Source organism: Platichthys flesus, chromosome 18, assembly GCF_949316205.1.
Source record: "Platichthys flesus chromosome 18, fPlaFle2.1, whole genome shotgun sequence".
Taxonomy (NCBI): Eukaryota; Metazoa; Chordata; class Actinopteri; order Pleuronectiformes; family Pleuronectidae; genus Platichthys; species Platichthys flesus.
In genome coordinates this window covers 8,788,190-8,815,081 of record NC_084962.1, presented here as the reverse complement: position 1 = coordinate 8,815,081, position 26,892 = coordinate 8,788,190, and the positions used below count along the sequence as shown (strand labels likewise).

The window sequence follows — 26,892 nt, the reverse complement described above, 5'->3', positions numbered from 1 at the left end:
AGATGGCCTCATTTATCCGAGACATTGTTCACAGTTTTATTTAAATTCACTTTAAACTCGTCTTTTTTGTTGTTGTCAAACCAGGAAGCACTTTGTCATAAAAGGAGAGAATAAAATGAACAATACTTCACCATATCCTTGCAGCCAATAAACATTTTATTAACAACATGATCACAAATACTCTGGTTTATTATTTCATTTTTTATACGATTGCAATATCCAAAGAAGTTTATCCCACCCTTGGTTTCAGGTCTGAGACTGTTTTTTTTGCCATACATAGCTGTGTTGGCCAAAAGGATAAAAAACATTATTTTTAAATGTTCTGGGAATAATGATAAGAAATACATTTTTTGGATGTGATCGCAAGTGTATTTAAGAACAAATGAAAAGAACCAATATAAAATACAAAAGGACGACGTAATATGATGTGCAATGATAATTATCAACATTATTGTTACTATCATATTCTCATTATCATTTCCTCATTGTTACCATTGTACTCACTAATCTACTACTACTCATATTAACATGACATAGACAATCATATAAATGATAGCAATAATAATGAAAATGATAGTAATAATAAAAAAAAGTTTAAAACAAACCTGTGAAAAACGAACAGAAGACAAATAAAATCATATACATTTTATTATATTTCCTTTGGGCCGAGGACAGAGGGGCGGAGATGGGCTGACAGAGGGACAGAAAATGTTTATAAATCAGAGGAATCAGTGCGAGAGTGTGCCCCATTCACATCTTTGTCTCCAAACACACAAACCAAATGTTACATAGACACGCCTGAGGTGTTAGCTCAACGTCACTGCATTGCTTCAACACCACAGCTGAACAGGGTGAGTGGATGTCACAGTTTGGGCCTTCGTCCCTGACTTCTTCTCCTCCTCCTCCTCCTCAGGGCCACAGCAGCTGTTGCAGGGGCAAGGGTTCGAAAAGGTGGTTCATGTCGGGGAGCAGCTCCAAGACATTATGTCGTACTAATTCGACTGAGTTCATGTCTAATGGCTGGAAAGAGAAAAAACATAGGAACACGTTTAGTTTGAATGTTCAGGTTCTAGTGCTGATGTGACAAGTGAGAGATAATATAAAGAACATGAAACAGCTTTGGAAATAGATGTATCATAAACTGTGCATGTGACCCTTCTTTAGCACACAGGTCAACAATGTCATAAATAATTTGATTCTCATAAATATAACAATATGGAATTATTTAATGAATCTAATAAAGTTATTTATATTGTTCATATCTGTGAGAGTTGATACATTATGTTCTTAGCCATGCGTTGCTGCAGGCCGATGTGTAAATGGTTTTCATGAAATTACAGCATTCAGTTTTCTGGGATTCTAGTGCAACCCAGTGGTCACATTTCTACATAACGACCAAACTCCCACCATCTCACTGGGTAGATTTCCTATCAAACAGTCACTAGTGTTTGTTGAAGAAAGAAAAATATTACTTCATTTTCATTGATTAACCCGGTTTCTGTCTGTTTAAAGAGAAAGTGAAACGTACCATCGATGATTTCCTCCTTTACTTTGTGCAATTCACGGAACACCTCTTCCAAGATTTCCTGGTGAAGCAAGAACAGATAATGTGTTTAATGCGCATCTCATATAGATACTTACAATAGAAATCTTGTTAAAGAGCAAATGTTTAAAGTAAAAGAGATTTTTCAAATCCAAATCATTTCTTGGGATCTGATTTTTGGAGAGCAAGGGCAACACTGTTAAAAGCACCCAAACGTCAGGGGAGTTAACTATATTTTTTGGCTAAGTGTTTTTTTACCTGTTTCATTCTATCGAGGTCTGCGTCTGTGTCACTGCCACTCCCCACGGGCCGTACCCTGCATAATAATACAAAAATGACTCTCCGTTAGATTCACTGCTGCCGCTGCGCTTCACAGACGTATCCAACACTTCCAGCTCTCACCTTGAGACCATGGACCTGTCTGCAGAGTTGGCTCGGTCCCACGGCTTTTTTGCACCATCTAGACGTTAAAGGAGCAGGACGATTAGATGTCATAACCAGCAGGGAATTACAAACAGCAGAACATATTAGACATTAGGGTGGAACGAAGTGAAGCAGGTGTAGAGTACGTGCACTCATGTTTACATCAGGGCTGGTTTGGATTTCTGACTCTGCTCTTAATAGAGATATTGGTGTCTAGATGCATGTAACCATGTGGAAGCCTAATTGGCTTGTTTAGCAACATGTGGCACATGGAACAATTTACTCTCACTAGTAATTACACGGAGGACCATCATCCCTCTTAATACACTGATACAGAGCAGAACAATCCAATTAAGGCTGCCTGCTGGGTGAATTTTGAATATGTCTGACTTTACTGACAGAAGATACTCATACCACTTGCATTATATTACACAAAACACTTCTGGCTTTAGTTTTCCTCACCTGTGGCGTTCTGTCCACCCCGGGTGCTGGGTGACGGACAATTTGGATCATCCTGAAGGAAGACACAGGTATCAATAAACATCACAACCTCATCATCATTATGGACACTGTTATTTCTTCTTAATATGGTTAATTAGCAAACAAAGCTTCTCCTCCTCTCCCTCTTCATCCCATTAATTAGTCTCATCAATACTTCCCTCGAGTCTTTGTGCTTCATCGTTTCAGATCCAGGAACCTGGCTGCGGCCACATCTTGGATCGTGGTGTTTTGATGGTAACTTTGAACTCTTTTAATCTTATTTTTGTGTCTAATCTTGTGTTAATGGAGGACTATCAAGTAAGAGCATCATAGTATGATGCAACGCTCATTTTACTGCACCATATGACAATAAAATCTTATTTAACTTATTATTCCCACTTGCACAAAAAAGCACTTTTCTTTCAACTGCTTCCGCAGTCACTTTTTCCTAATTGCACTTTGACTAAGCTTGTGCGTCTATGTTTTTAATCCCTATGCAAATGACATAAATTAAGATACAGCCAAAGTGGCAGTGGCATCAGTATCACACTCATCTAATCACTACCGACATTATCACAATCCCTAACTCAGTCATCATCCTAATTACCACAGTAAATCAGACAGCGAGCATAAGCAGGGTGAATCACAAATCCTCACTGTGCTCAGTCATTCACTCACGTTTTGGCTGTCCTCCGGCTTCTCTGAGGCTGCTTTCCTTCTGGGGAAAGGAGAAACCTCAAGTCAGAACGAGGCTGAATACAGGCTTGTCAATAGTTTTAACTGATGCAATAATAATAATCACTAATAGACGCTGAACCACACATTGATTAAACAATTAAGGGGGCAATTATTTTTCCAATATGCCTTCAGGATATCGATTGTTGTTTTCTCACAACATTACTCTGACCTTCGTGCCAACAGAGCGTTCATCTCCTCCATCAGTCCTCCGCTGCCTCCACTCGTTCTGTTGGCATCGTTTTTGGCGCTTGAGGAGCTGTCCTCGGGCTGAGGAGGCGAGAGGAGAGATAGTACACATGTTAGTCACGTTTGGTAGAAATAAAAGCTAATAATCGGAGTCATCAAAAGCCACAAGGATAAAACAGAGTCTCACTCTTTGAACCCGGCGCAGTTTGGCTCCAGCGATCATCGCGGCGAGTCCTGTCTGCCCAGGCGACTCATCACCGTAACCCCCATCGCCCATGGGTAGTGGCGGTGGGAGGGGAGGCTGGGGTGCCCCCGCTGAGGGTGGTGGGGGTCCCGGCGGTGGCGGAGGGGGAGGAGGGCCGCCCATGTTCATTGGGGGAGGTACTACTGGTGGGGCCACAGAGAGCACAGCAGGGTGGCCTTGGAAAGGAGAACCTGGAGGGACAGTACGACAAAAACAAAACTATTTATATGTACTGTACCTGCCCTCCACACATAAAACATATTTTACAGTCAACAATTATTTCACTATATAAATGCCTGTTGACTTATGTGAGTACCTGAGTTGGAGGTCCGTCGCTCCCGCTCCAAGTGCGCCTGAATCTGCTGCTGCTGCTCCATCATCTGCCTACAGGGACGGGAAGGAAACACACAGTCGGCCCCTGAATATAACAAACGTCAAGTCTTATCTGTGATTCTGTCATTTTTATCGGCCTAAAGGAACAGTTCATCCGACACTCTCACTCTGGCGACCAGAGAAATTAACCGACCAGTTGTGCACCAACTACAGATAAATGGATCTATGGAGTGACAGAAAGAGAGACAGACAGATACAGTAGATAGATGGATAGATGGATGGATAGATAGATAGATAGATAGATAGATAGATAGATAGATAGATAGATAGATAGATAGATAGATAGATAGATAGATAGATAGATAGATAGATAGATAGATAGATAGATAGATAGATAGATAGATAGATAGATAGATAGATAGATAGATAGATAGATAGATAGATAGTCTTGGAGTTGCAACTAAGGTTTTTAAGGCAACTTTATTTTCAAAGGTCTCATCATTTTGTGATATGATTTTCTGTCATGTTGCGGCAGGCAGCTTTGATTTGAGCCGTTTGTAGACTCAACAAGACTGGAAGACAGGGACTAGTCTACACATTTCGGGTGATGTTTTGACATCGCTGCACAGTTTCCACTTCAACGTTACCGCTCCGAGTAAAACGTCTTTCCTCTCGTCTATCCAAACCCGCTCCCTTCTTCATCTGCCTCCACCTCACTGATGCCGTAGAACATCTCATCCCTGTTTTTGGTGTTTGATGCAATATGTATGTCACCACTCAGGAGAGGGAGAGAGAGAGAGAGAGAGAGAGAGAGAGACAGCTCATGGCGAGGAAGTGGAATTTTCCAGCTGTGTGTTGGAGTGCTGAGACAACAACCTGGTCGACTTGACAGCGGTGCACCCAGCGGGAGTGCTGCTGCTGAGTTATACTTCCTCGCTACCACTGGAGAGAGCTCAGTCAAATTAATTTGCTTCTGCTGACACACACACACACAAACACACAAACACACACACATTCAAACCCACACACATAAGCACACAATCTCCCCTCACAATCACAACTGTAATCCTTTGTGCCCGAGGTACAGTTTAGCAGACACGGGATCAGATAGAGCTGTAACTCCCATTATATTTGTTCTCTTAAGCCCTGGCATTTTGTAAGTGGATGAACCAATGGGCACAGATGAAACAGGTTTAAAAACGGCAACAAAGACCTAGTTGTGTCTGAGTGTGTCTCTGAAGGGGAAAAGAAGAACAGTAGCCACAGTGGAACAAATGCACGCTTGCTTAGTAAACCATGGAAACTGCCTCGAGCAGCATTTTTAATACTACTCCATTAACCATTATTTGGGGATTCTTCAATCTGCCACTACAATTCAGAATAAAAAGAGCCTTCTTGTGTTTGAGAGTTTTGTTTTTTTAAAGCTCACTGTCTGAGTTATTGCTGTGATGGCATATTAAAGGGGAGGAGAGGGATGAAAGAGGAATAGGAATAGAAGTCAAAACTCTCTCTCTCTCTCTGTGTGACAGGTTTCTAGACACATGGGATTGGACCATCAAAACTAATCCTAACCAGCCTAACACATGCTGTTCAGACTGAGTTCACTTGCAGTTCATTCACTGTTCTGGAGATAAGTCAGTAAAATGTCCACAGATACCTGAGGTGAAATAAGAGAAACCTCAGCAGTAAACATTTTTGGGAGAAGCCAGCAAATGTCACAGCTCTAAATATAGAAGAGGATCCTTTATCTCCTTTAAAAATACAGTCGTTGCAGTGTCACTGTGGACGGCTCCTGTGCATTTGTCGCCTCCAGGACTCCACTCCTAAAAACCTTTAGTCTGGACCACCTCTTGTTGTGGGTTTCGGGATCCCACACGAAAGCACAGTAATGTTTTGACACAGTGAATTTTTATTGATTTCACACATGAGATTTGTGCATTTGTCAGTGGTTAAAAATGAACAGAGTTCATTTGGATAATGGTAAAGTCACAGAATTTTACTTTCCAGGTACAATTTTGTTAGTATCTGGAACACTTGAACTAAAAAGTAAACGACAAATACATTTTCCACAAAGATGGCTCCTTATGTTTTAGGAAATCCAACTGATATTTGTTCAAGGGTTAATTATTCTACAAAACTGGGAATAACGTTTTCATGATTGACAGCTGAGACTGACTCACGACTGGTCGAGTACATGTATCATCATCATACTGGGCTATATTTTGGCTTCATTTTTTAGATAGTGTGAAGAATTGAAAACGCGTCATCCATATTCCTGTGCAGTATATGTTCCATATACATATTAGATGTTTAAATTCGCGGCTGTTAGCACACAAGTTTGCCCTATGAGTTCTCACTGGATATGTTTTACCTCGCTCTCTGAACTTCCATCTCATCTGAAGTCGGCCCATTCTGGACTTGGCGCTGGACAGCTGGACCTAAAGAAGAATAAGAGTGAAGAGTGAAAACAGAGTAAGAACAGGAGACAGATAAAGTGAAGCGGACCGCAACAATCCATCATACCTTTATATGGTTAATTAAAATTTGTGCCAGTCAAGACAATTCACGCCCCAATGAGAGGGAATTAAACAGCAGTTGATGATGAAGTCCTCCTTTCTTCAGTAATGTGGAATGAAAAGCACATTAAGCCCTCTCTCTAGGTAAATGAACATTCATTAATGTGTCCGCTTTTACTGGCATGGGCAAGAAGAACAAGATCCGGTGTCGCAGCACAACACTGCGGTGCTAAGCCCTGCTGTCACACTGCTCTTCTGTTACCCACAATGCTCTATTAGGGACACATGATGCTCCATTTGATTCTCAATATTATCTGAGAAGACTATACCCGTCACACACACACACGTGTACATGGGTATCGATGTCTTTTGACATATTTAATTTAGCTAAATGTCAAAGTGAGTGCAAACACAGACTTGAAAATACTGCATTGTCCATTGACTCTCTCCATCACCCCACCCCCCCCTTGTTTATGATGTTACACAAGCTACCATGCTTTTGCAGTGTAATCCGTTTAATACCACGTGTGAAGCCTCGCAGATGCAGAGCCAGATAGGGAGCGTAATTAATTTAAGACACAACAAGATGAGGACAAAAGGACATCATGATCAGGGAGAGCAATCAAACGGGAGTGGATCATCAGTTTTCACATCACTGAACTCCTCTGGGACAATACTAATCTTCATTGTTCCTCCTGAGAACGACTTCACAAAGGGGATTCAGAATTTACCCTTGTATCTTGGCATCGGTCTGTTTCGGTAATTGATAAATATATTGATGTGCTAAACCTTTCCAGAAGTTACAGAAACAAAGACGCAGTGAAAAGACTTTTATTTTGTTACTTCATGATTTCTCCCCAATGAGGATTGTTGTAGAGGGTAAAAAGACTTAAGTACTTGTGTCCTCCAAAGAGACTGTAACCGTCCCTTCTAATGAAAGTTGTCCTGTACATTACAGTTTTACAGCTCGACACAGTCTGACCCTTTTCAGGGTCAATACTCACTGGTGGTTCTCTCCACTGCTCACATCTCTAATGGAAGTGACTCTGAGCCAATGGTGGTAATGGCTGCCACTGATCAAGTAACAGATATCCCAATATAATATAGGACTACAAAAGATCGTACTCATGCCTACTATCAGATACCACGCAAACACACAGGCACGCACACACACAGCCACACACAGCCACACACACACACACAGAGTTGCACAAAGGGCTGTAAATAAGAATTATGATGATTGTGAGTGATCCTTCAAATGATTGCTTTCGGGTCTAATTTCAACCTAATAAGAATTTAAAAATGAAAAGTGTACAATTGAACTTGCATAACGTTTTTATGTCAATATGTTCTTCTTCATTTGGTTTATTGGCGGGTGACAACCAACGTCAAGGTGCATTCCAACCATCTAATTGTGTTACACAATTAGATGGTTGGAATGCACCTTGACGTTGGTTCTTCTTCTGTGCTCGGTGTACTGGCCAAAGGGGTCAGCTTTTATGTCATTGCCTTTTTCTTCTTCTTTGTTCAGTGAATTTGTAGGTGACAACCAACAGGAATTTGCATTACAACCATCTACTTTGTTTTTTTTCCTTTATGACAATGTTCTTGTTCTTCTTGTTCTTGTTCTTGTTTTTGTTCTTCTTCTTCTTGTTCTTCTTCTTGTTCTTCTTCTTCTTCTTCTTCTTCTTCTTCTATTATTCGGTTTAGTGGGAGGTGGTCACCATGCAAGGTGCATTACCGCCATCTATTGGATTAGCCTTATCTTCCTCATTTTATGTCAATGCACTTATGGTATCATATTCTATACTTTATAGACTCATTTGATTCAAAGGAGGTTTTCCGCATTTTTAATCTCAGTTTTAACTACTGAACTCTAAACAAGGTTTTGTCCATATTGGTTCTGGCATCTATTTAGCAGACTTTATTCAAAACCACGTATATAAAGTATATGTTGATCATTTCTGTCATTAGGTCAAACATCATCCTCCTGCGGTCAGGTCTTTTCTTTCTTTGTTCCCTTAAAGCTTATACTATTACTCTTATGACATTTATTGGCTTCTGTAGTTAATTGACCAAAGTCAGATTTTGGTTTAGAACAATAGATATTTGATCTCTTTTACAAAGGACACAGTCTGAGATAATTAATTGAATCCATACAATTTCAAGAAACCTGGAAAGTAGGCATCAAACAGAGTGAGTAACAGCAATTATATCTACAGCAGACTATGTTTTGAATCTACAATTTCCCTTTTACAAAACTAGAGGTAGCATTACAAATTTTGGAGTAGGTGACAGCAAGTTGAGAGGCATCATCTAGCTTTGCTTTTTAAAAACTTAAACAATGTAGATTTAAATTTTATCCTGTCAGACCTTCAAAAGGTGGGAGTGGATCTCAGGATGCACTGAAAAAGCATTTTGGATCATTCTGGACAGATGTTAATGCCAGATCTGAATGGATTCGTAAAAATAAGTTTGGTACATTTAAAAATAGCAGTTTATATAATGCATTAATAATACCTAAAATATTACTTTTCATTTATACGCATGTAGAAAAGTACAATGCTTTAACTTGTTTTATAAGCAGCAAAAATAGGATGAAGTTGACTTAATTTACGTTTATCATAGATTTTTGAGTAACAGTTTTACTATAACAGCAGCCGATGGCCAAGAAACTGTCCAATCAGTGAGTCACAAACTTGTAGGAATGGCCACACACACACAAACACAAACACAAACACAAACACAAACACACACAAACACACACACACACACACACACACACACACATATGATCATTGTCACACAGGTTCAAAAACAGACACACAGAGCTTTACTACCTACATGACATGCTGAAGAAGAGGAACCGGCTGTAGCAGACACAGAGGCACTGGCAGACCCACTCCCCGTTGACCATCTCTCGCCTTCAGCTACTTTCCCTCCTCCTCCTCTTCCTCACCCCCCATCACTTCCCTCTCTCTCCTCACCTGCGTTTCTCCCCTCCTCCACCCAGCCACAGTATCATCTGTGATCTTCTTGTAATCCACACCTCCCGGCCGAGGCAGCGGCAGCAGCAGCAGCAGCAAGCGGCTCTGGTTAATGTTTCAAAAGGTCGTGTTTGTCTGTAGGCTGTGCGGCCTAATGCAACGCACTCACACGCACACACTGCAATGAGCTCATACTAAATAGTACTACATTTTTTGAGTATAAAATGAACAGTCAACCACTCATCCCAGGTTCAAGAATGACATTTAACCTGCTGTGAAGAATTATGATCGAAACCCCAGAATTGCAACCTTGTGGTGACATTGGTGACAATATCAAAAATCAATCTCAATTCATAAATTGTTTCTTTCAATGACTTATTCAAATGTCAGGCTTTGACCTCCTTGCCACTAGAGGGTGTAGGCACACATGCTTAGAGAGCGAGTCACATTCTGATCTTTGCTTTACAAGGTGTTAACGTGTCTTATCTCCCCAACTGGAGCACAAGTTAAATTTGTTGCATTGTGGGAGAGTGAAAATAGGAAGACAACACACCCACCATCTCTCAATCACCCACCCATGGAAGCTGCTATTCAAGTGTGTGCGATAGTGGTGGGATAATGTTTCCTTCCATGCAGCTCAGGCCACTGTTGTATTTTGGCAAGCTGGCAGCATTGAGGAGTTTAGTCTATGTGAGTGTCAAGTGTGTGTATGCCTCTCTTGTGTGTTTGTGCACTTGTGTTTGGCTGATGTCACTCGAGCCTCTTTGTTTCCCGTCCACGTGTTTTTAGACAGATGAAAAGATCTGCTCTCTAGCACAGCACCCAGGGGAGATCGTCTCAATGACTCACTCTAATTAAGAGGCTTGAGGGGACGGCAGGGGGAGACACACACACACACACACATACACACCCACACACTGCTGGAGTTATGACAGGCAAGCTGCGTCTCTAATTCTGTCACTCTCCAGTTCTTATTCAGTGTCTTCCCATTTTAAACACACGTATGCAGACACACACTTATATACACACCGAGCTGAACACTGCCACACATCCATTATTAACACAACCTGTCTTTTTCTGAAACGACATGTCAAAAGTCGACAAAAGACTGCAGCTATTCTTAGATGTGATTGGCTGCAGCAGTAGCCCCTTGTCTATTTTTAATAACCCTATGACGACATATGTCACAGTAGAAAGGCTTTGCTGACGCTCTGTAGGTGAGGATCTGTCATCATTTGGATTTGCTGTGGACGCTGTGTCATGACTTATATCCTCAAGTGTCCAGTAGAGGGGACTAGGTGTCATTATGAAGCTGAACTTTATACATACTCCGATCTGATCTGATACCCAAAGACAACTGAGAGGTCACAGGAAATGAAGGGAAGAGAGAGAAGAGGGACGAAAAAGCGACAAAGATTCTCAACAAATTAATTTTTCAAACTACAGGATCCTATTCGTATTTGATGAGGAGTTAAGCTTTCAAATAATTTCAATAACCTATGATTAACCTCATTTATATAGAACCTTCCAAAACATTGTTACAAGGCACTTTTAAACGGCTGTGGCTCCGGTGGTGGAGTGGGTTGTCCACTAACCAAAAAATCTGCAGTTCAATCCATGTCTCCCCCATACCGAAGTTCCTTTAGGCAAGATACTGAACCTAAGACTGCCTCTGACAGCTGTGCCAGCAGTGTGTAAGGGATGTGGGATGCTGCACATAGATGCATTGTGGGAATGTGTGTGTGAATGGGTGAAAAAACTGTACTGTAAAGTGCTTTAAGAGGTTATCAAGGAAGGCTATATAAAGGAAGACCATTTAATAATTAAAATGTGAGGGCAAACAATAGGAAACAGTTAAACGCAATTTGAGGTTCACGCAGCAACAGAGAAGAAATAGAAAAATGTGGCAGATGAGAAAAAAGTAAAAACTAGATTATAATTAAAAGCTAAAATGAAATAATTATGTAAATTAGTCAGTAAGATCCACGTGGAGGAAAGCCACCTAGAAAAATAACTAATTTCATGTTCAAAATCATTCTACCTGTCTCATGATCCTCATCGTCAAGAACTCTGTAGAATTTTTGTTTTAATCCTGAAGCACCGGGACACTACAACAAAATCTGTCCATGCTTTGCTGCAGCGTTTCTATAATGAAGTTATGTAAGACATCATTTTGGGCTTCAGCTGGCAGATCATGTGCCTGTTCCACTGATCAATTTTCTGTTTCAGTACCACACACATTATTTCTTATTCGCCAAGTGGAAATTATACAACCTGGGTTTCTTTATGGTCAGAAAAAAAAAGACTTCATCAGAGTAGAATCATTAAAAATGCAATATATCTATGTCATCAAGGCTTGAGGGAAGGAGGAAATTGTTAATACTACACTGTGAGACATGACGTGTGACCAGGGGCCTAATGCATTCAAAGATTTCACTGCATTACTGATATGGATCATATTAATATCTGGCTTCATTTATAAACCATCGCATGAACTGCCATCTCTTACAGTAATTTGACAAGTTGCTATTTCAGAGAAAGTTTCCTTTTCAGTGTTTTCACACAAACCAGGTCTCCTGTCTGAAATAAGACTTTCATGAGAGTCGAGACCACATTTCATCTGCTTTCCAAGCTGTGTTGTGTGATATGTTTAGTGACTTGAGTTTAGACTGCAAATCATAGCTGTGAGCTGATCTGTTCCTCTAGAAGAAAGGAGCCAAGGCTACCGTCGTAAATGGTTAATAATGAGTGTGTGTGTGTGTGTTTGTGTGTGTGTGCACCTCCTTAAATAAGGAAATTGTCCATAATGGCTTCCTGAGCATTTTTCCATATGTACTCATTTTAAATTGGTGCATGTATATGTCTGTGTGTGTGTGTGTGTGTGTGTATGTGTGTGTGTGAGTGTGTGCGTGATGCCCTGAGGGAACACTCACCTCCATCCTGAGCACTGAGGACGTTGAGGGCAAAGAGCATGGCGTTGGAGAAGGTGGTGGCCTCCTCTTTGCTGGCGAAATTGAGGCCGTACACCTGTCTGGCATCGCGCCACTGGTGGAAGGTCGGGGTGGCTTGGTTGTACTTGAGCCCCTTAACTATGGAGTAGTTGATTACCACCTGAGGGAGAGGAAGAAGGGGGGGGGGGGGGCAGATGAGAGGAAGAGCTGCAGTTAGTTTCGTAAAGGAAGAATGCAACACATTTATCCCAGTGGGGCGTTGATGATTTTTCTCAAGTCGCACTGTAAGGATATAAAGCAAAGCATGTTTCAATTCAATCTAAATATATCTTAATTTGATTTTACCTTTGTATGGTTATTAGTCTTTTTTATTATCTTTATAGTTTTTATAGTGTCTGTGTCTGAACTACGTGTGTTATCACGGCACACATAGACACACACATGTCAGAGCTGAGAGCTAATGAGACCCTGCTTTTATAGAGTGACAGACGGGAAGCAAATTCCAGTCAAGTCACAGCGAAGACGGATTAGCGCTACTAAAGACCTTTAATGAAACACCAAGGCTAACTCACACACACACACACACACACACACACACACACACACACACACACACACACACTTACACACACTATTTTCTCATATTAAACATTCAGTGAAGACTACTGCAGTATTATTTCCATGCGTGTCACTCACACACAATAAGGGTCTAAAACAGCGTGAATGTTCTGTGTGTGCAGCACATGTTTCATTCACTCTGTCGCCAGTGAGTGAATGAAACTAGTAACACCCCAATCATCACTTTCCTCACACGACAGCCCGCGTGTCACGACCAGTTACCTGCTGGTCCTGCAGCTTGACGCCCACCACTCTGAACGTGTTGTTGGCAGTGTTGTGGTAGATGTTGATGCGGCTGAATCCCTGCTGTCCAGGCTTTATGGGGACCCACTTCTTACTGGTGTCATCGTAGACCATGACAGAGGCCCGCGCCTGGCAGATACTCTGCTCACTGTGAATGAAAGTAGCACAGAGAAGAGAGAAAGTTAATTATAGACAGAATATGAAACAGCAGTTTCAAGGGAACCCCACTCCTGGTTATTCTTATAGTGTCAGACACCATCAAATTATAACAGACAGTTTCCCACAAGACAAATAAAGTAAACCAGGCAACAACATTCTCTGATTAATATTAATGATCATTTTCATTTAACAGTCATTATATTTGTCTGAGGAAGTAAATGAGACAATAACAGTGAACAGGGCAACAACTCAGTCGTCTAATCCTGGGTTACACTAATAGTGTAATCCAAATGTAATCAAGTGTTTGCCGAGCATCTGTTGGTGTTAATGAGAGGCGATCATAATGTGTGTGTGTGTTTGTGTGTGTGAGTGTTTCCCCCAGTGTTGGGTCTGTGTCTGCCTTTTTGTCCATCTGACTGTGTAATCATAGGTCACTGAGGCTGCAACTCTCTCACTTTCCCTCACTGTAACACACACACACTCGTTTTGTGTACTTTACTATGTGTTTTACAGACACAAGGGACTACACAGACTCTACAGAGTTAAGGGGCAAATAGAAAACCAAGGTGCAAGTATATGAGGGATGAGGAGGACAAACACAGGGGAGGAAGAGCGATACAAAAAAAAAATTGACTTGCAAATGAGATTAACAAGACGAGTCCCATCTGTGTCTTTGCCTCTTTGCCAAGCAAAAAATTAGTGGATCAAACCCTGGGGCCAAGCAAAAGAGCTGCGTCAGGGAGGGAGAGGAAAAAGACGGGGAGGGGGGGGGGGGCTTTTAGATGCAGCAGAGGGTGCAGGGAGAAGGCAGAGCATCATACTTGAAGATAAAGATGATAGTTCAGGGATTCTGCAGAGGGATAGATACAGTTTTATGTTAGAAATACGCTTGTTTGCCTATTGGGGGAGAGAAGAAAGAAACAGCTCTCACATCTGTAGACTAAACTCACAGCTGGAGGTTTGCTTAGCTTAGCATAAATGGTGAAAGCAGGGGAAAACATCTAAACTGGACAATAGAGATGAAATAGGGGCATTGACATCTGAATAAAACGTCTTGACAATCATTGGATGGAGTGTCATGAAATACAGACACTCAGGTCTCACTCAGGATGGATTGTCATAATTTTGGTGATCCTCCAACCACAGATGTACTTGTTCGCAAATCTTGCATGCAGGACTGATGCTAACAAACATCAGTCCCGGGGGCCCGCATGCTTTGGAGGCTGCATTTGAAAAGCAATTGCATCACAGCAGCACAACCATGTACAATTTATGCGACCGACAAAAGGCCGTCCTTCTATTCCTAAGCAACACAGGATACAACTGCTGGAACCTTCTGGGGCTCCCCTATCCGAGGATTCATTGCATCCTGGTGAAGAAGCTTACGAGCTAGCAAAGTAGGTGGCTGGTCTGCAGTAAGTGCAACAGCTAAAAGTAGCTAGCAATGCAATGGGAAGTGCTGGACAAGCTAGCGACACAAATGGAAGTTCCCTGAAGACCAATGTGTCTCATTTTGGTTCGGCCTTCGCAAACTACTCAGAGTACGGAGGCTAACTCCTTAAGAAAATTGGCATATTCAATAAAGTGACTATGCCAATTTTCCAAGACTTCAGTTCACTCATATTTAGCATTTTGTAATTTCGCTATGGGACAAACAAGCCTATTCTGTTGTACAACTTTTTACAGGCCCAAAGAATACAGAAAGCCTGTCATTCATTTCACACATAGTATCCATTAGCAACACGTTTATCCTTTCTTAAGATAATGAAGAGAAACACAAGGCTAACATTAGGAAAAAAATAAAACTTGTAAAACCATGTTTCAAAATAAAACAACAAAGGAAAAGAAAAGCTCCACATATCACCCTGCTGACTGCGTATTAAGCCAAGCGGTATAAATAACTTTCTCTCCGCCATGTTATCTTACATTAGATGCTTTGATGTGCACACACTTGAAATCAACTCGAGAAGCGGAAGGGCGACTGTGTGTTTAATTTATTTTCTCTAACTTGTCGACGCTGTTAATTTTTAAAAAGCAGTTCTTGGCTACCAGCTGAAAATGGCATCAAGGGCCCAGAAGCATGAATAAATTAGGTCCTTGTGCTAAAAGAGAAGTGAGCAGGAGGGGAAAAAAAGGAGGATACAGGGAGATGGAGATGGAGGAGAGGAGAGAGAAGGAGAGAGAGAGAGAGAGAGAGAGAGAGAGAGAGAGAGAGAGAGAGAGAGGAGCTGGGACAACAAGAAAACAGAAAGTTTCTCTGACTGACAGTTGTAGGACGCACAAAAAATACACACTCATACATGCACATATACACAGCAGTAGTGTAGATCGCTCCAAGCCACACCCGTTAAAAAATTAACAATCCCTCTGCCGTGCATGAATAAATCAGCTGCTTCTGGATTTACCTTGACAGCGCACACTCATGCAGACACATATGCAAGAGCAGGACGCAGACACACACTTTGAATCCATCATCCTCGGTCTGCAAACGACCAGCTGCTGCTACGGTAAATTCGAGCTGACAGAAATCTCGGGAAGCGGCTCAGCAATACTCTCCTCTGGTTCACCTCTGCAGAAACGGTCCAATCACAGAGCAGTATGATTGATGCAGGGCAATCGTGTACAAGAGTAAAAAAGGTGCTCGCTCACCATTAAAGCTCGGCCTGTCCTGTTCCGACTGGACTCTCAAACTGTTCAGGATCAAATATAATCGCATTTCTTTAAACAACACAAACTAACCATGACAGTGCAGACAATGATGGCTACAATCAGAACAGAAACAGTGAATGGAGCAGCATGCCGGAGAAATGCATGGTGCGAGTGTGCAAACAATGGCTGCAGCTCCTCTCCCGGACTTTGATATTCAGCTTTGCAACTGCTGACAGTGATGAGCAGAAACAGAATCTGAACAGAAGAGATAAGTTTCACTCTGTGACTACTTGTCTCAAAGAACACCCCCCTCCCATTTAAATTACATTACTTTACATGTCATTTGGCTCATGCTTTCGTCGAAAAAACGACTTACAATTATTACACTCAACATTTATGAGGGGCCATTTAGGGGTTCAGTATCTTGCCAAGGACACTTTGGCAGTCAGATGGGGAAGAGTGGGATTTGAACCGGCAAACTTCTTATTGCAGAACCACCACTCTACCACCTAGGCCACACTGCCCCTAAATGCTACTAGGGGGGTCTTACAATCTAAACACTAAAAAAAGACATTGTTTGATGATGTCGTGAAACATTGTGGGATCATGGAAATGTAATGTTTTACTTATTCACGTAAACTTTATTTACGTTATGACAGTTAATAGTCGTCATCCATTATGAGTGACAGATACAAACAGTGAAGGTAAAAATCAGCTGACTGGCTAACTGTGTGTTTTTCCTTTTTCATATGTTTCTAGCAGAAGAGGGCAAAGGCGCAAGTTAAGCATTTTGGATAATTTAAGTACAAAATTCAATAAATTGTATAACATAAATCTGGACCTAGTCTTTTTTAGACACTGTAATGAAGAATTGTTGCATTTTATATCTTTAGAGAAAGTTCAAAACCAAAGATGACAACTCCAGTGTCTTGTACAGACGTTTTTTTAGCTGAAATTCTTCATAAGATCATCAAATTTAAAGAAATGGGTTTGACGTTTGCATTTCAGCACGAGACAGGTTAAGTTAATAGGTTTACTGTGTCCATGGTCAGACTAATGAGGGTTGGTAATGATAAACATATGAATTATTCATCCACTCTGTGGGATGATTGCATAGTTAAAAATGATTTAGTTAAAATGCATTTTTTTATGTCATGCTCATCTCAAAATGCACAAGACCAAGAAACACACACTGTTAACACACAGCAAACGCATTAAGTTGTTCTTCGGGTCGTTTCAGGGTTAATAAGATGCTGTGTTCCTCTCACTCTCACAAAATAACAAAGTCTGCATCGCACAGGTCAGATGGAAGCATATCAAAAAGCATCTCACATTTCCGTCATCTCTCATGAGTCTGCTCCCACCTGGAGCAGTCACATTCATTCACTTCTAACTAGCAGTTCTCGCCTCTATTTCTGGTGCCTAACTTCCTGCCTCCTTGCACTAAATTTGCTCTTCCTTGCTTCGCTCCTCTGATCCGAGATGAACCGCGCAACCGCGAGTTGTCATAGGAGAGGGATGCGCTTTCGACTCACAAGGGGAGTACATTTAGAAAAAAGAAATCCACGTACACACTCAGAGGAAAGAGAAATACACACATGACAAAGCCCTGAAGCATGAAACATAATTAGCACTTTGATCCTCTCCTCTGCTGCCGAACTGCCAAAAACAGACAGAGGTGGAGTTTAAATTTAGTACAATAAGTGCTTGGTAATGGAGACTACAGCTGAAAATTCTCACGCATTTCCACTTCATTGCTCTGGCGTCAATTGGTTTTCTGTCTGGGAAACATGAAGTACTCATCTATTAAGAATGTAATTGAAAACAGGAGCGGATCATTGACTTTGCAACAGTTTCTATGAATCAGCACCAGCCACAAGGCAAGTCAGTTAGTCAGGAACTAAAACCTTAATATCAGTCGCTCTGAGTCACTTACAAAGGAAATGTTGTCATGTATGAATGTGCTGGTTCCTCAGTGGGCGAACACACTGCCTGTCAGTGTGCGTACTGCGTTTTCATGTGTCAGTCCTGGTCCGTCTCTTACACTAATCTGTGCTGTCAGCTGGCCTTGTATATGTCTCGGCCTGCGTCCTCGCAGAAGGCAGGCTGCAGCTCCACCACCCTGCAGACATCACAACATCAAAGCTATTGTGCTGCTCCACTTTCTGGGGCCTCGCAGCTCAAGGCGGCGGTGCGCTAACTACAAAGAAGAAGACTGCCCGAAATAGACACATACATTCATGGCTGCATGGAAATCTGGGTACATTCACAGTATAGATTCATCCAGTTTTGGTGAATGAAGAATGCATCCGTAACCCAAACATATGCCCCAGGGTCAACATTAATTAGCATAAAACTGGCCATTGGACAAACTGGTATTCAACGAGGCAACATAGCTGATTACATGATCACATGTCTATTGTTGCTGTGTGTAGCATGTGCGTTCTCCCTTAAGCTGCAAGCCTGGAAGTCACATCCTTGTTTCTGTAAACATTTTGTAGCTGCATAAAGCAACACACTTTGTGCCTGTGAATCTTTTGATACCGTGAAACCACAGAAACCATCCGTTATGTGAGTGATGCTGCAGTGTTTCACCTTTCACCTATGGGTTATCATGTTGATCAAACACAAACACAAACAGGAGACTTTACAGTCCACGCAAATAGAAATAAGTCTTAGGCTTGACAGGGCTGAGGTAAGAAGTCTGATTGTGGAATTATGGACCTCCAAAAGTAATTGTTTTTTGCCTTTGGATTTCTATAGCAAATCCCAAAACAAAGCTTATGAAAGCAATAAGAATAATGGGAAAATCCACTACAATTGTTTTGATAGGAACCCAGGCTAGCATAAACCGATGTTTGGGGACCAATCCCGCAGAAAACTTGCAAGCTCAGGAACAAAGCTGTCTCCTGCTGCTAAAACCAACACCAATGTTAACTCTTGCTTCTATCTCTTTCAGTTCCTCAAACGTGTTTAGCATGCTAGCCAGCTAGCACAGACAAGGTTGGTCAACTTGTCGCTTGCCCATTGCAGGTCACTCTAGTGTCCAGTCTGCCTTGAAGAAGTAATGCTGCTCAGAAGACACATTATAACCTCTTGCATAGTGAATGATACACTGGCTGGAGTTCTTGATAAGTGACCATTACCACTACCGACACCTATACTACATTTAAAGATGCCTTAACATGGAATATACAAAGTGAGTTCTGACCAAATAACATGATTCATAGCTGCAATGATTTAAGGATCAAACGAAGATTCAAACAGAAAGAAACTCGATATTAAGGACATAAAAATATTTTTTGTATGTGAATGTAAGCAACTAAACTGGCGAACAATGTTATCTCTAAATGGAACATTTCCAGTGGGCAGCAGTGACTGTCATAAGGAGATCAAAATTTCCAGAACTGATTTGATGGATTAGAGTTGAAAGGGTGAGTTAGATCCATGGTGAAGAAATTGGTTCTCACACAAACTTTTGCCTCATTTGCAAACCAAATATCAGATTCTCCTTGGAGATTTATTGCTTCTCATTTGCATAGATAACAGTCCCGTTCTCTTAGCCTCAATACAGACACTACACAACAGCGGCGACCTTGAGACAACACCATCAAATCCATTACTAACTCTACTAACAGGCTCAACTGTCCTGTCTGCAGAGTACAAGTCTCAGTCATTCATACTCAGCCCTCATGTTGCATTCACCAGTTTTAAGATGTGAGTCCCTTCAGGCCAATGACGAGCCAGAAAATGACTACAGGATTTGACAACACTCAGCCCATTTGTCCATCACTGTTGCCAATTCACTGTTTACATAGAGGTTGTAAGGATATAACCAGTAGAAATGTAAGAAGAGAAGTGTGCATGGATCACAGAAAGTCTCTTTGTATCCCGCAGCCAGCTGCATGGAGAGAACAGCCAAATCCCGAGAGTGAGCTGGCAGAACAATTCACCACAAACTGTTTTTGTCTAGCTCCTTTACAAAATGCTCTCTGTTTTCCTAGACGGGAACAAAATTATGGAGAATCTTCAGCCGTTAAACTGGCCAAAAATGATGCACAATGAAACGTCTTGTATATGCACGGAGCAGTGTGTGTGTGTGTGTGTGTGTGTCTGTGCATTTCTGCACGTGAGAGCCTCATCTGCATGAAACATCAAAGCTGCATGAATCAGAAAGAACAGCTGACAGCTTAAACATTTATAAGCATGCCGGGTTAAAGCTACATTAGCAATGAGCCTCGGCTAAACCACAGCTTTTAATAGGAAATGGGATAAAAATGAGCTAAATCTCCACTGTAACAGAGCATCAGGGGTCAGCTGACATAATGAGGAGCCACTTTGGTTAAATGGCTTTATTTTACTTTAGGAAACATGCACGAGAGAGACTACGTCCCAGTTGCTGCCGCAGCTTCATGTGGAACAGGAGCTTTTTGGATGTGGTCCGTGTTTGCTCTGCAAAAAATGACATGATGCTCGTTCCCCTCAAACTTTGTAAAATGATCAAAAGGTTTCCACATGCAAATGTATTCTCTGTGTATGAAAAACTTGACAACACTGAGGCTCCACTGGAAGCTGTAGCCCTCAACAGCAAGGCTTTAAACAGATTTTGAAGAAAACACAATAAAGGATCGTATTTCCTACTATTAAAAATGTTTTTCATCATTATACAAAATCCAAAAAGCCAAATGGCGCAGGGGAAGCAAATAGAACAACAGAAGCCAATAGAATGAATCTCAGGGCTCTGTAGAGACTTATTAGATCTGTCGGGTCCTCAAGCAAGTCCATATAACGAAAGTAATTCAATTTTAAGGTGATGACATGTTTTGAGGTGGTTAGGCTAGTAGTACTAGTAACTATGGCTAAGATCAGTGTAAGTCAGCAGGAAATCGATGTAAGTAAAGCAGTGCAGACATGACTGTGACTATGACTGGGTGTGTGCATGTGTGTTAGTGTGTGTGTGTTTGCATGTTTTATCCAGTGGTATAAATCACTGTGTGTAATGAGTGGGAGCTTGTTTATGCATATATCTGTGAAGAATGGTCTGGAAGAAGGTAAACTCTCAGGCTGGGTTGCAGTGTAGTTACATAAGCAGCTTCTTGCGTATTTGAGGTTCTTGTGGTGAAGGGGGGACATGGAAAAAAAATGGGAGACTAAAAAGAAAAATGGCCCTGGACTGACAAAAGGCTTTTAAACAGCCTGCCTGCCGGCTCTAATACAAACACAGTTATAAAACAACCCATCCTGCTCAACTTGCAAAGGAAACGTCCAAAAATATCTAACTTTGGCTAAATGAGGTTACAAATTTATAATGTTGAGACACTGCAGTCACTACATGTGTGTCTCTGCAAATGTTAGAGTTGTGAACAGAGGATTTTGTGACTCAACGAAGAAGATGTTTCATGGGAAAGCTTAACTGTGACTCAGTAATAGTGCTATTGTGAAATATGACACTGCATATTAGAGCCAGAATAGAACCGCGTTTTTAGACTTTTAATCATGTCTCTCTGGCCCAATTTCCGCAGACTGTGGTGCAAGTTAATCAAACTGTATTCAAATTGTGCGATGCTTTAGACCAGTGGCACATAAGGACATAAGAACTGTCTAAAACATGATAAGAGAGTCTGAGCTTGAGAGTTACGTTAGTATTTAATGTCTCTGGAGGAGATGTGATGTGTAAGATATCTAGACCCCAGAATTTTCATCTAGTGCCACTATGCAGTCAAACTTTATATCTGTAAAGTACTTTGGTTTCTGAGGAAATACAAACAGGTATAATGACAGAGACCAGTTAACCAGTATAAGGTCAACTTTAATGGGGTGGGGGGGGGGAAATCGAGAATCAGGTTATAATACTATGAGAATAAGTAGTCCTTGCTGGTTATTTCTTAAAAAAACGTTAATATTTATCCTCATAACTTTCTGAGTTTCTTCTCTATTCTGACAGTATTCTGTCTATTCTGTCAGTGCTTGTTAGAAGCAGGGACATATCAATAGTTCAATATGTGCAAACTCACATAATCTTTTTAATGATGATCAATTGTTTTTGTTTGGGATTTCTTCAGCACCAAAGCTTGTGAATTTTAGGCAATTTATACTGAAATCACAGAGCTTCCTTCAAGCACTTTCCAGCTAATCCACCATTCAAAGACAGAAGGTTTGTTCATCCATTTATAAACCCACTGTATTCCAACCCAGCTTTACAAATCAAGACTTTTGCAGTTCATATTTATTTGATACAATATTAATCTTGGTAATTATTTTTGATGCTGTACACTGAAATCTGTCACAAGAATAATCAAAACCATGCAAATCAAAGTGTGTGTGCCTGAGCATGTGTGTGTGTGTGTGTGTGTGTGTGCTTGCACTTCAGTGTACTCAACTTTTGTGTATTTGAAAGTATGCCAGAGCCTGGAGACCCTGCAGAGAAGGTGCATCGACACACACACACACACACACACACGCTTCTAGACTCTGCTGAGACCACGCAAGAGCACGCTAATCTGTTGGCATGACTACTGGAGTGGAATATTCGCTTGGCCTAGAAAATATGGCTGTGAAGAAAAGATGAATGAGCAGTGAATGAGAAATAAATAAAAAACAGTTGCACAAGTCTTCAGACAGTCTGTTCCTTAATTACAGACTCCAATGTCTCTGCAGTAATACTACACAAAGTCCTGTCTCATCCTCTGACATCAAAAGACTGTCTTGCCAGGCTGCAACCGCGTATAAACACGGGCTTACACATCCATATGAGAGTGCATGTGCTGCCATGAGATGCTGTATGAGTTCAAACCTCTCTACTCGCCTTAGAGGCAGACACCGAAGATTCTGCAGACCGTGAAGCATATTCATAACTATTTGCTATGTCTACTGTTGGTCTGCTTCAGGGGGTTTGTTGTTCTTTTTTTCAAAACAATTATAAAGCCTTGACGTTGCAGGTCGGAAACCTCATTTTGGTCTCATACAACACATCTGGATTCAGGGTTTAATTCCAGCTGAAAGCCGGTGAAGTGAGTGCGAGGGGTGAGGTGTCGGTTACTGCTGCTCCGCATGACGGCATAAAGCATTTAAGAGTTTCCTCAACTCCGAGTGCTAATGCAGTGCCTGGAAAAGCAGCACAGCGGTGGGGGGGGGAGGACCTCGCTGGGGAGAGCTGGATCAAAAGGTTGAGATGAGGGAGGCGCTCTCCACTTTTGTGTTTGGCTAATACCTGCCTGCACTATAGAGCTCAACAGCGTGGTTCCAGAAATGAAAAGCCCATTCAATTTTTTTAATAGAGATTCTGATTGACAGCCATGGTATTGTTAGCATCCATGGTAGACTTACCACAAGTTACAGGATGGATGCTATTGTAGAGGCCACAAGTTTGAATGATATCAACTGTGTTTGAAGAAACATGTGTTTTCTTCGCAAGGTCAAAGAGAAATACTGCATTACCCACAATCCTCAGGTGCAATAGCAACACCTCCGATTGGTGGAGCTCGCTGTTGACCTTGAAATGTTTACCACAACTGTTAAATCCTGTCGGCTACAATCAGATAGTTCAGCGTTACAATACTTTTACCACAGAGCAATGATTTTCCTTTCTAAGCCCAATGAGATCGGATCAGTGGACAAATTAAGAAGAAACGAGCAGGAAGTAATTGCAATGATCTTTAGAAAAAAAAGATTCTTAGTTTTTTCACTCTTAAAATAATGATGTACTGTTTTGTACCAATACCTTTTTTTCAGTTTAACTGAAGGATTGAAAAGTCAATTAAGAAAAACGGATTGACGTCAGAACCAAAGTCATTCTAAAAGTCGAAACCTTGTCCAGAAATAAAGAGAGAAAGTTCAAGTTGTGAGATGTGAGGCAGGACTTTAATTGTTTACTGTGCTCAGAAAAAATAAAAATTGTCACGTGAATATTTGTGGTGCAAAAGGTCTATAAGAGAGTCAAGCTTACTTTGGATGGTCTAAACTCCCACCAGTTGAAATGCCTTGCATCCTACTGACTTATCCTCACATCACAAGGAGAAGATGACAGGCGTAAACAATAGAAATTAAAGGACTGTGTGTCTGACCTCGCTTGACTTATACAACATCAGATAGACAGAAGGGAGAGTGGAAAATAACCGCGAGCCTCAGCGGCGGAGGATTTAGACTTTGGATGGTCCTTTATGTCTCCGCAAAGACGGCGCAATAATCCTCTGACATAACAGAGGAGACAAAACAGGGTCAATAGATCCCTGATGAGTTGACTGCAGCCTTAAACAAACTAATCAATCTACTTTAAATCCATTGCATCGGGACTCACAGCTGAGATTAGGACAAGGTGCATGCAGATGAGATCAGAATTGTGCAAGAACATGAAGATCTACTAAAAAATTTGACATTTGACTTCTACATTCTACCTTTTTCATCTTGAGATATTTGTATTCATTTTTTTTTTTTTTGGGGGGGGGGGGGGGTCAGTTTTTTGTCCTTTTTGTCATTACCATGCAAAATACATGCAAAATATTTTCCAGTTATTTTACTGGGGGGCTTGATGGATAAGGTCTGGAAAAAGGTGGGAGTAACTGACTCTGACATTTGCTTCCTCACATCCAGGTTCAGTGCATGTCTGAAAGCAGCTTGGGTGAACTTGGCAGGTGCTGGTGGGTGGATTGTCTGTTTACCAATGTTTCCAGTTTGTATGGAAAGCTAAATTAAGCTAACCTGCTGTTGGCTCCGGCTACATATTTCCTTTGGCCAAGAAACCTTCTTTATTCCACTAAATCTTGAACTATTCCTGTTCTCTCTCATGTTTGGCATTAAAGGCTTCAAGTCCACCATGGAGCCAGACATTCCTGTCTTCTTTGCTTGGCTTAATGTTAGCTGGAATGTTTAATACCAAGTCTAGGGCCTCGGGCCGTCCTAGTCTAACTCCAACTGAAGCTGAGCACGACTGTAAACATATTAAAGGAATCAAACTTTTTGGGCTTCAACTGGTGAATATGTGTCTGCATATATGGGAGGTCAGTCGTTCTCCCAGCAAGCCTACGCATGAGCCTCAGTATCAAAAAGGTTGAGCAGAGATGTTCGGACCCCATGCTGAGCGGAAGCGAGCGCAAGAAAAAGAAGGCGGGCGAAAAAAGATGAAACGGCCGAGGGACAATGAGAGAAACTGAAGACAGAGGAGAAAAAGATAACAGATGACAGAAACAGAAATATAAAAAGGCGGAGAGACACAGAAGATATGCTACAGAGCATGGGCAGCTTTAAAAAATGTATGTCTCTCCATTTGGCGCAGGGGGAAATATTTCCCAGCAGAGAGACGACTTTAGGTGAGAACATAGCTGGAGCATTAACACCCAGATAGCCTGAAACGAAAAAACACTTCCCCGTCCCTCCAAGACGAAAGTGGAGGGAAAGGAAGCAGTGGCGATGCCCCGAGGCTGAGCTCTCTCTGCCCCATGATGCCGTTTAACTGCTGCTACTTACTGTGCAGCCTCACACACAAACACACACACATGCACAAAGACACACAAAGACACACACACACACACACACACACACACACACTCACACACACAGCGCAGACGTGTTTACATGTGCTCCATTTTACAGTTGAGCGTTGAGCTGAAGGCCATTAGGTTAAGTGCTCTCGATGCAGACCTGACCGTCTGCATAGAACACACAACCACTCGCACGCATCTGTAATTGGCAGACTCGTCCTCCTTTAAAAACATGCACAGCGCTGCAGTGCACATGGGGTGGTGTGCTGTTCCTATTTGTGCCACAGATCATCAGTCTGTGGATGCATTGACCCAGAATATTTCTCAAATTTCCAGCCCTGCTTTTCCCATGTTTGACATGTGCGCGCGGTGGCCACCGTCTTTAATCTGTCAGACCACGCTCGGCTCAGGGAATAACGCAGACATTTGGTCTCCTCTCTGAGTCCTGAAAAACACAGAGCCCTTTCCATCAACCCCAGGCCTAATCCTCAAGCAATAACTTGCATTACAGCAGCTCTTGGATTTAAGTCAGAGGCTTTCAAGGTGAATGAAGGGAGTGAATCCAAATATATCTTGATTTAATCAGACAGGGTGACACTTTTGAACAAAAGCAACCATCATCACATTCACATCTCATCTCCAAGTTATTTTACAGCCCTAAGACAATATCACTCTACTCTTCTGGAGACAAGAGCGGCAGGTAGTTAAGGTGGCTGACGGCTCGTTTGACAGAGAAAAATTTGAAATATGTTCAAAAAGTTATATTTTTAGGTTTCACTAATGAGACACATCCCTAACGATAGGCTGCTTTGCTCCCTAAGAAGCAACTGAGAACTACATAGACAATTTAAAACTGAAATTATGAGCTGCTTCAGAAACTTCCCTTATTTACGAAATTACACACATAGCAAAAAAGGCTGTGTTTGCAGCTTTAGAGGTCACTGAGGCATAGGGTCCCCCCCCCCCCCCCACACTCTCTCTGTATGCATTACTGTATGTGTGCTCTCAAAGATTGGCTGCTGCTGGTTGCCATGGTTATCTAGCTATACTGTGGCTTCATCTGCGCCGGTCACCATGGAGCCCAGCCTCTCTCTAACACCCCAGCATCCCGTGTAAAGGTTTTTCCACGCCAAGAGCCACGCCAAGACCATGTTCAATCAAATCTTCACATACATTTTTTTCAACATTTCACAAATCAACACAGCTCCTCTTATCTCCTCTTTTTCCACATCCATTCATCTGACCGTTTCCCTCTAACATTTAAAATTCTCTCACTCTTCCTTTTGCTTAGCTTTGCTTTTCTCACCATCCCCCCTCTTTCCCCGGGTCTCTTATTCTCTCTTCCT

General features: G+C 41.7%; 1 protein-coding gene across 3 annotated transcripts in view; it reads right to left on the bottom strand.

The window, feature by feature from the left end:
• Nucleotides 1–138: 138 nt before the first annotated feature.
• The window catches only part of evlb (Enah/Vasp-like b), a 42,050-nt gene continuing 15,296 nt past the window's right edge, over nucleotides 139–26,892 (bottom strand). For 2 of the 3 annotated variants that reach the window (XM_062411210.1, XM_062411208.1), the window contains exons 2-13: nucleotides 13,242–13,410; nucleotides 12,384–12,561; nucleotides 6,319–6,385; nucleotides 3,931–3,998; nucleotides 3,558–3,805; nucleotides 3,354–3,451; nucleotides 3,125–3,164; nucleotides 2,429–2,480; nucleotides 1,946–2,003; nucleotides 1,802–1,859; nucleotides 1,529–1,586; nucleotides 139–1,020 (exon numbers count right to left, since the gene is read on the bottom strand). In XM_062411210.1, coding sequence (XP_062267194.1) covers nucleotides 983–1,020; nucleotides 1,529–1,586; nucleotides 1,802–1,859; nucleotides 1,946–2,003; nucleotides 2,429–2,480; nucleotides 3,125–3,164; nucleotides 3,354–3,451; nucleotides 3,558–3,805; nucleotides 3,931–3,998; nucleotides 6,319–6,385; nucleotides 12,384–12,561; nucleotides 13,242–13,410 — 1,132 coding nt within the window. In that variant the 3' untranslated portion in view covers nucleotides 139–982. The remainder of the gene's footprint in view (nucleotides 1,021–1,528; nucleotides 1,587–1,801; nucleotides 1,860–1,945; nucleotides 2,004–2,428; nucleotides 2,481–3,124; nucleotides 3,165–3,353; nucleotides 3,452–3,557; nucleotides 3,806–3,930; nucleotides 3,999–6,318; nucleotides 6,386–12,383; nucleotides 12,562–13,241; nucleotides 13,411–26,892) is intronic. The other variant, XM_062411209.1, reaches the window with a different exon arrangement.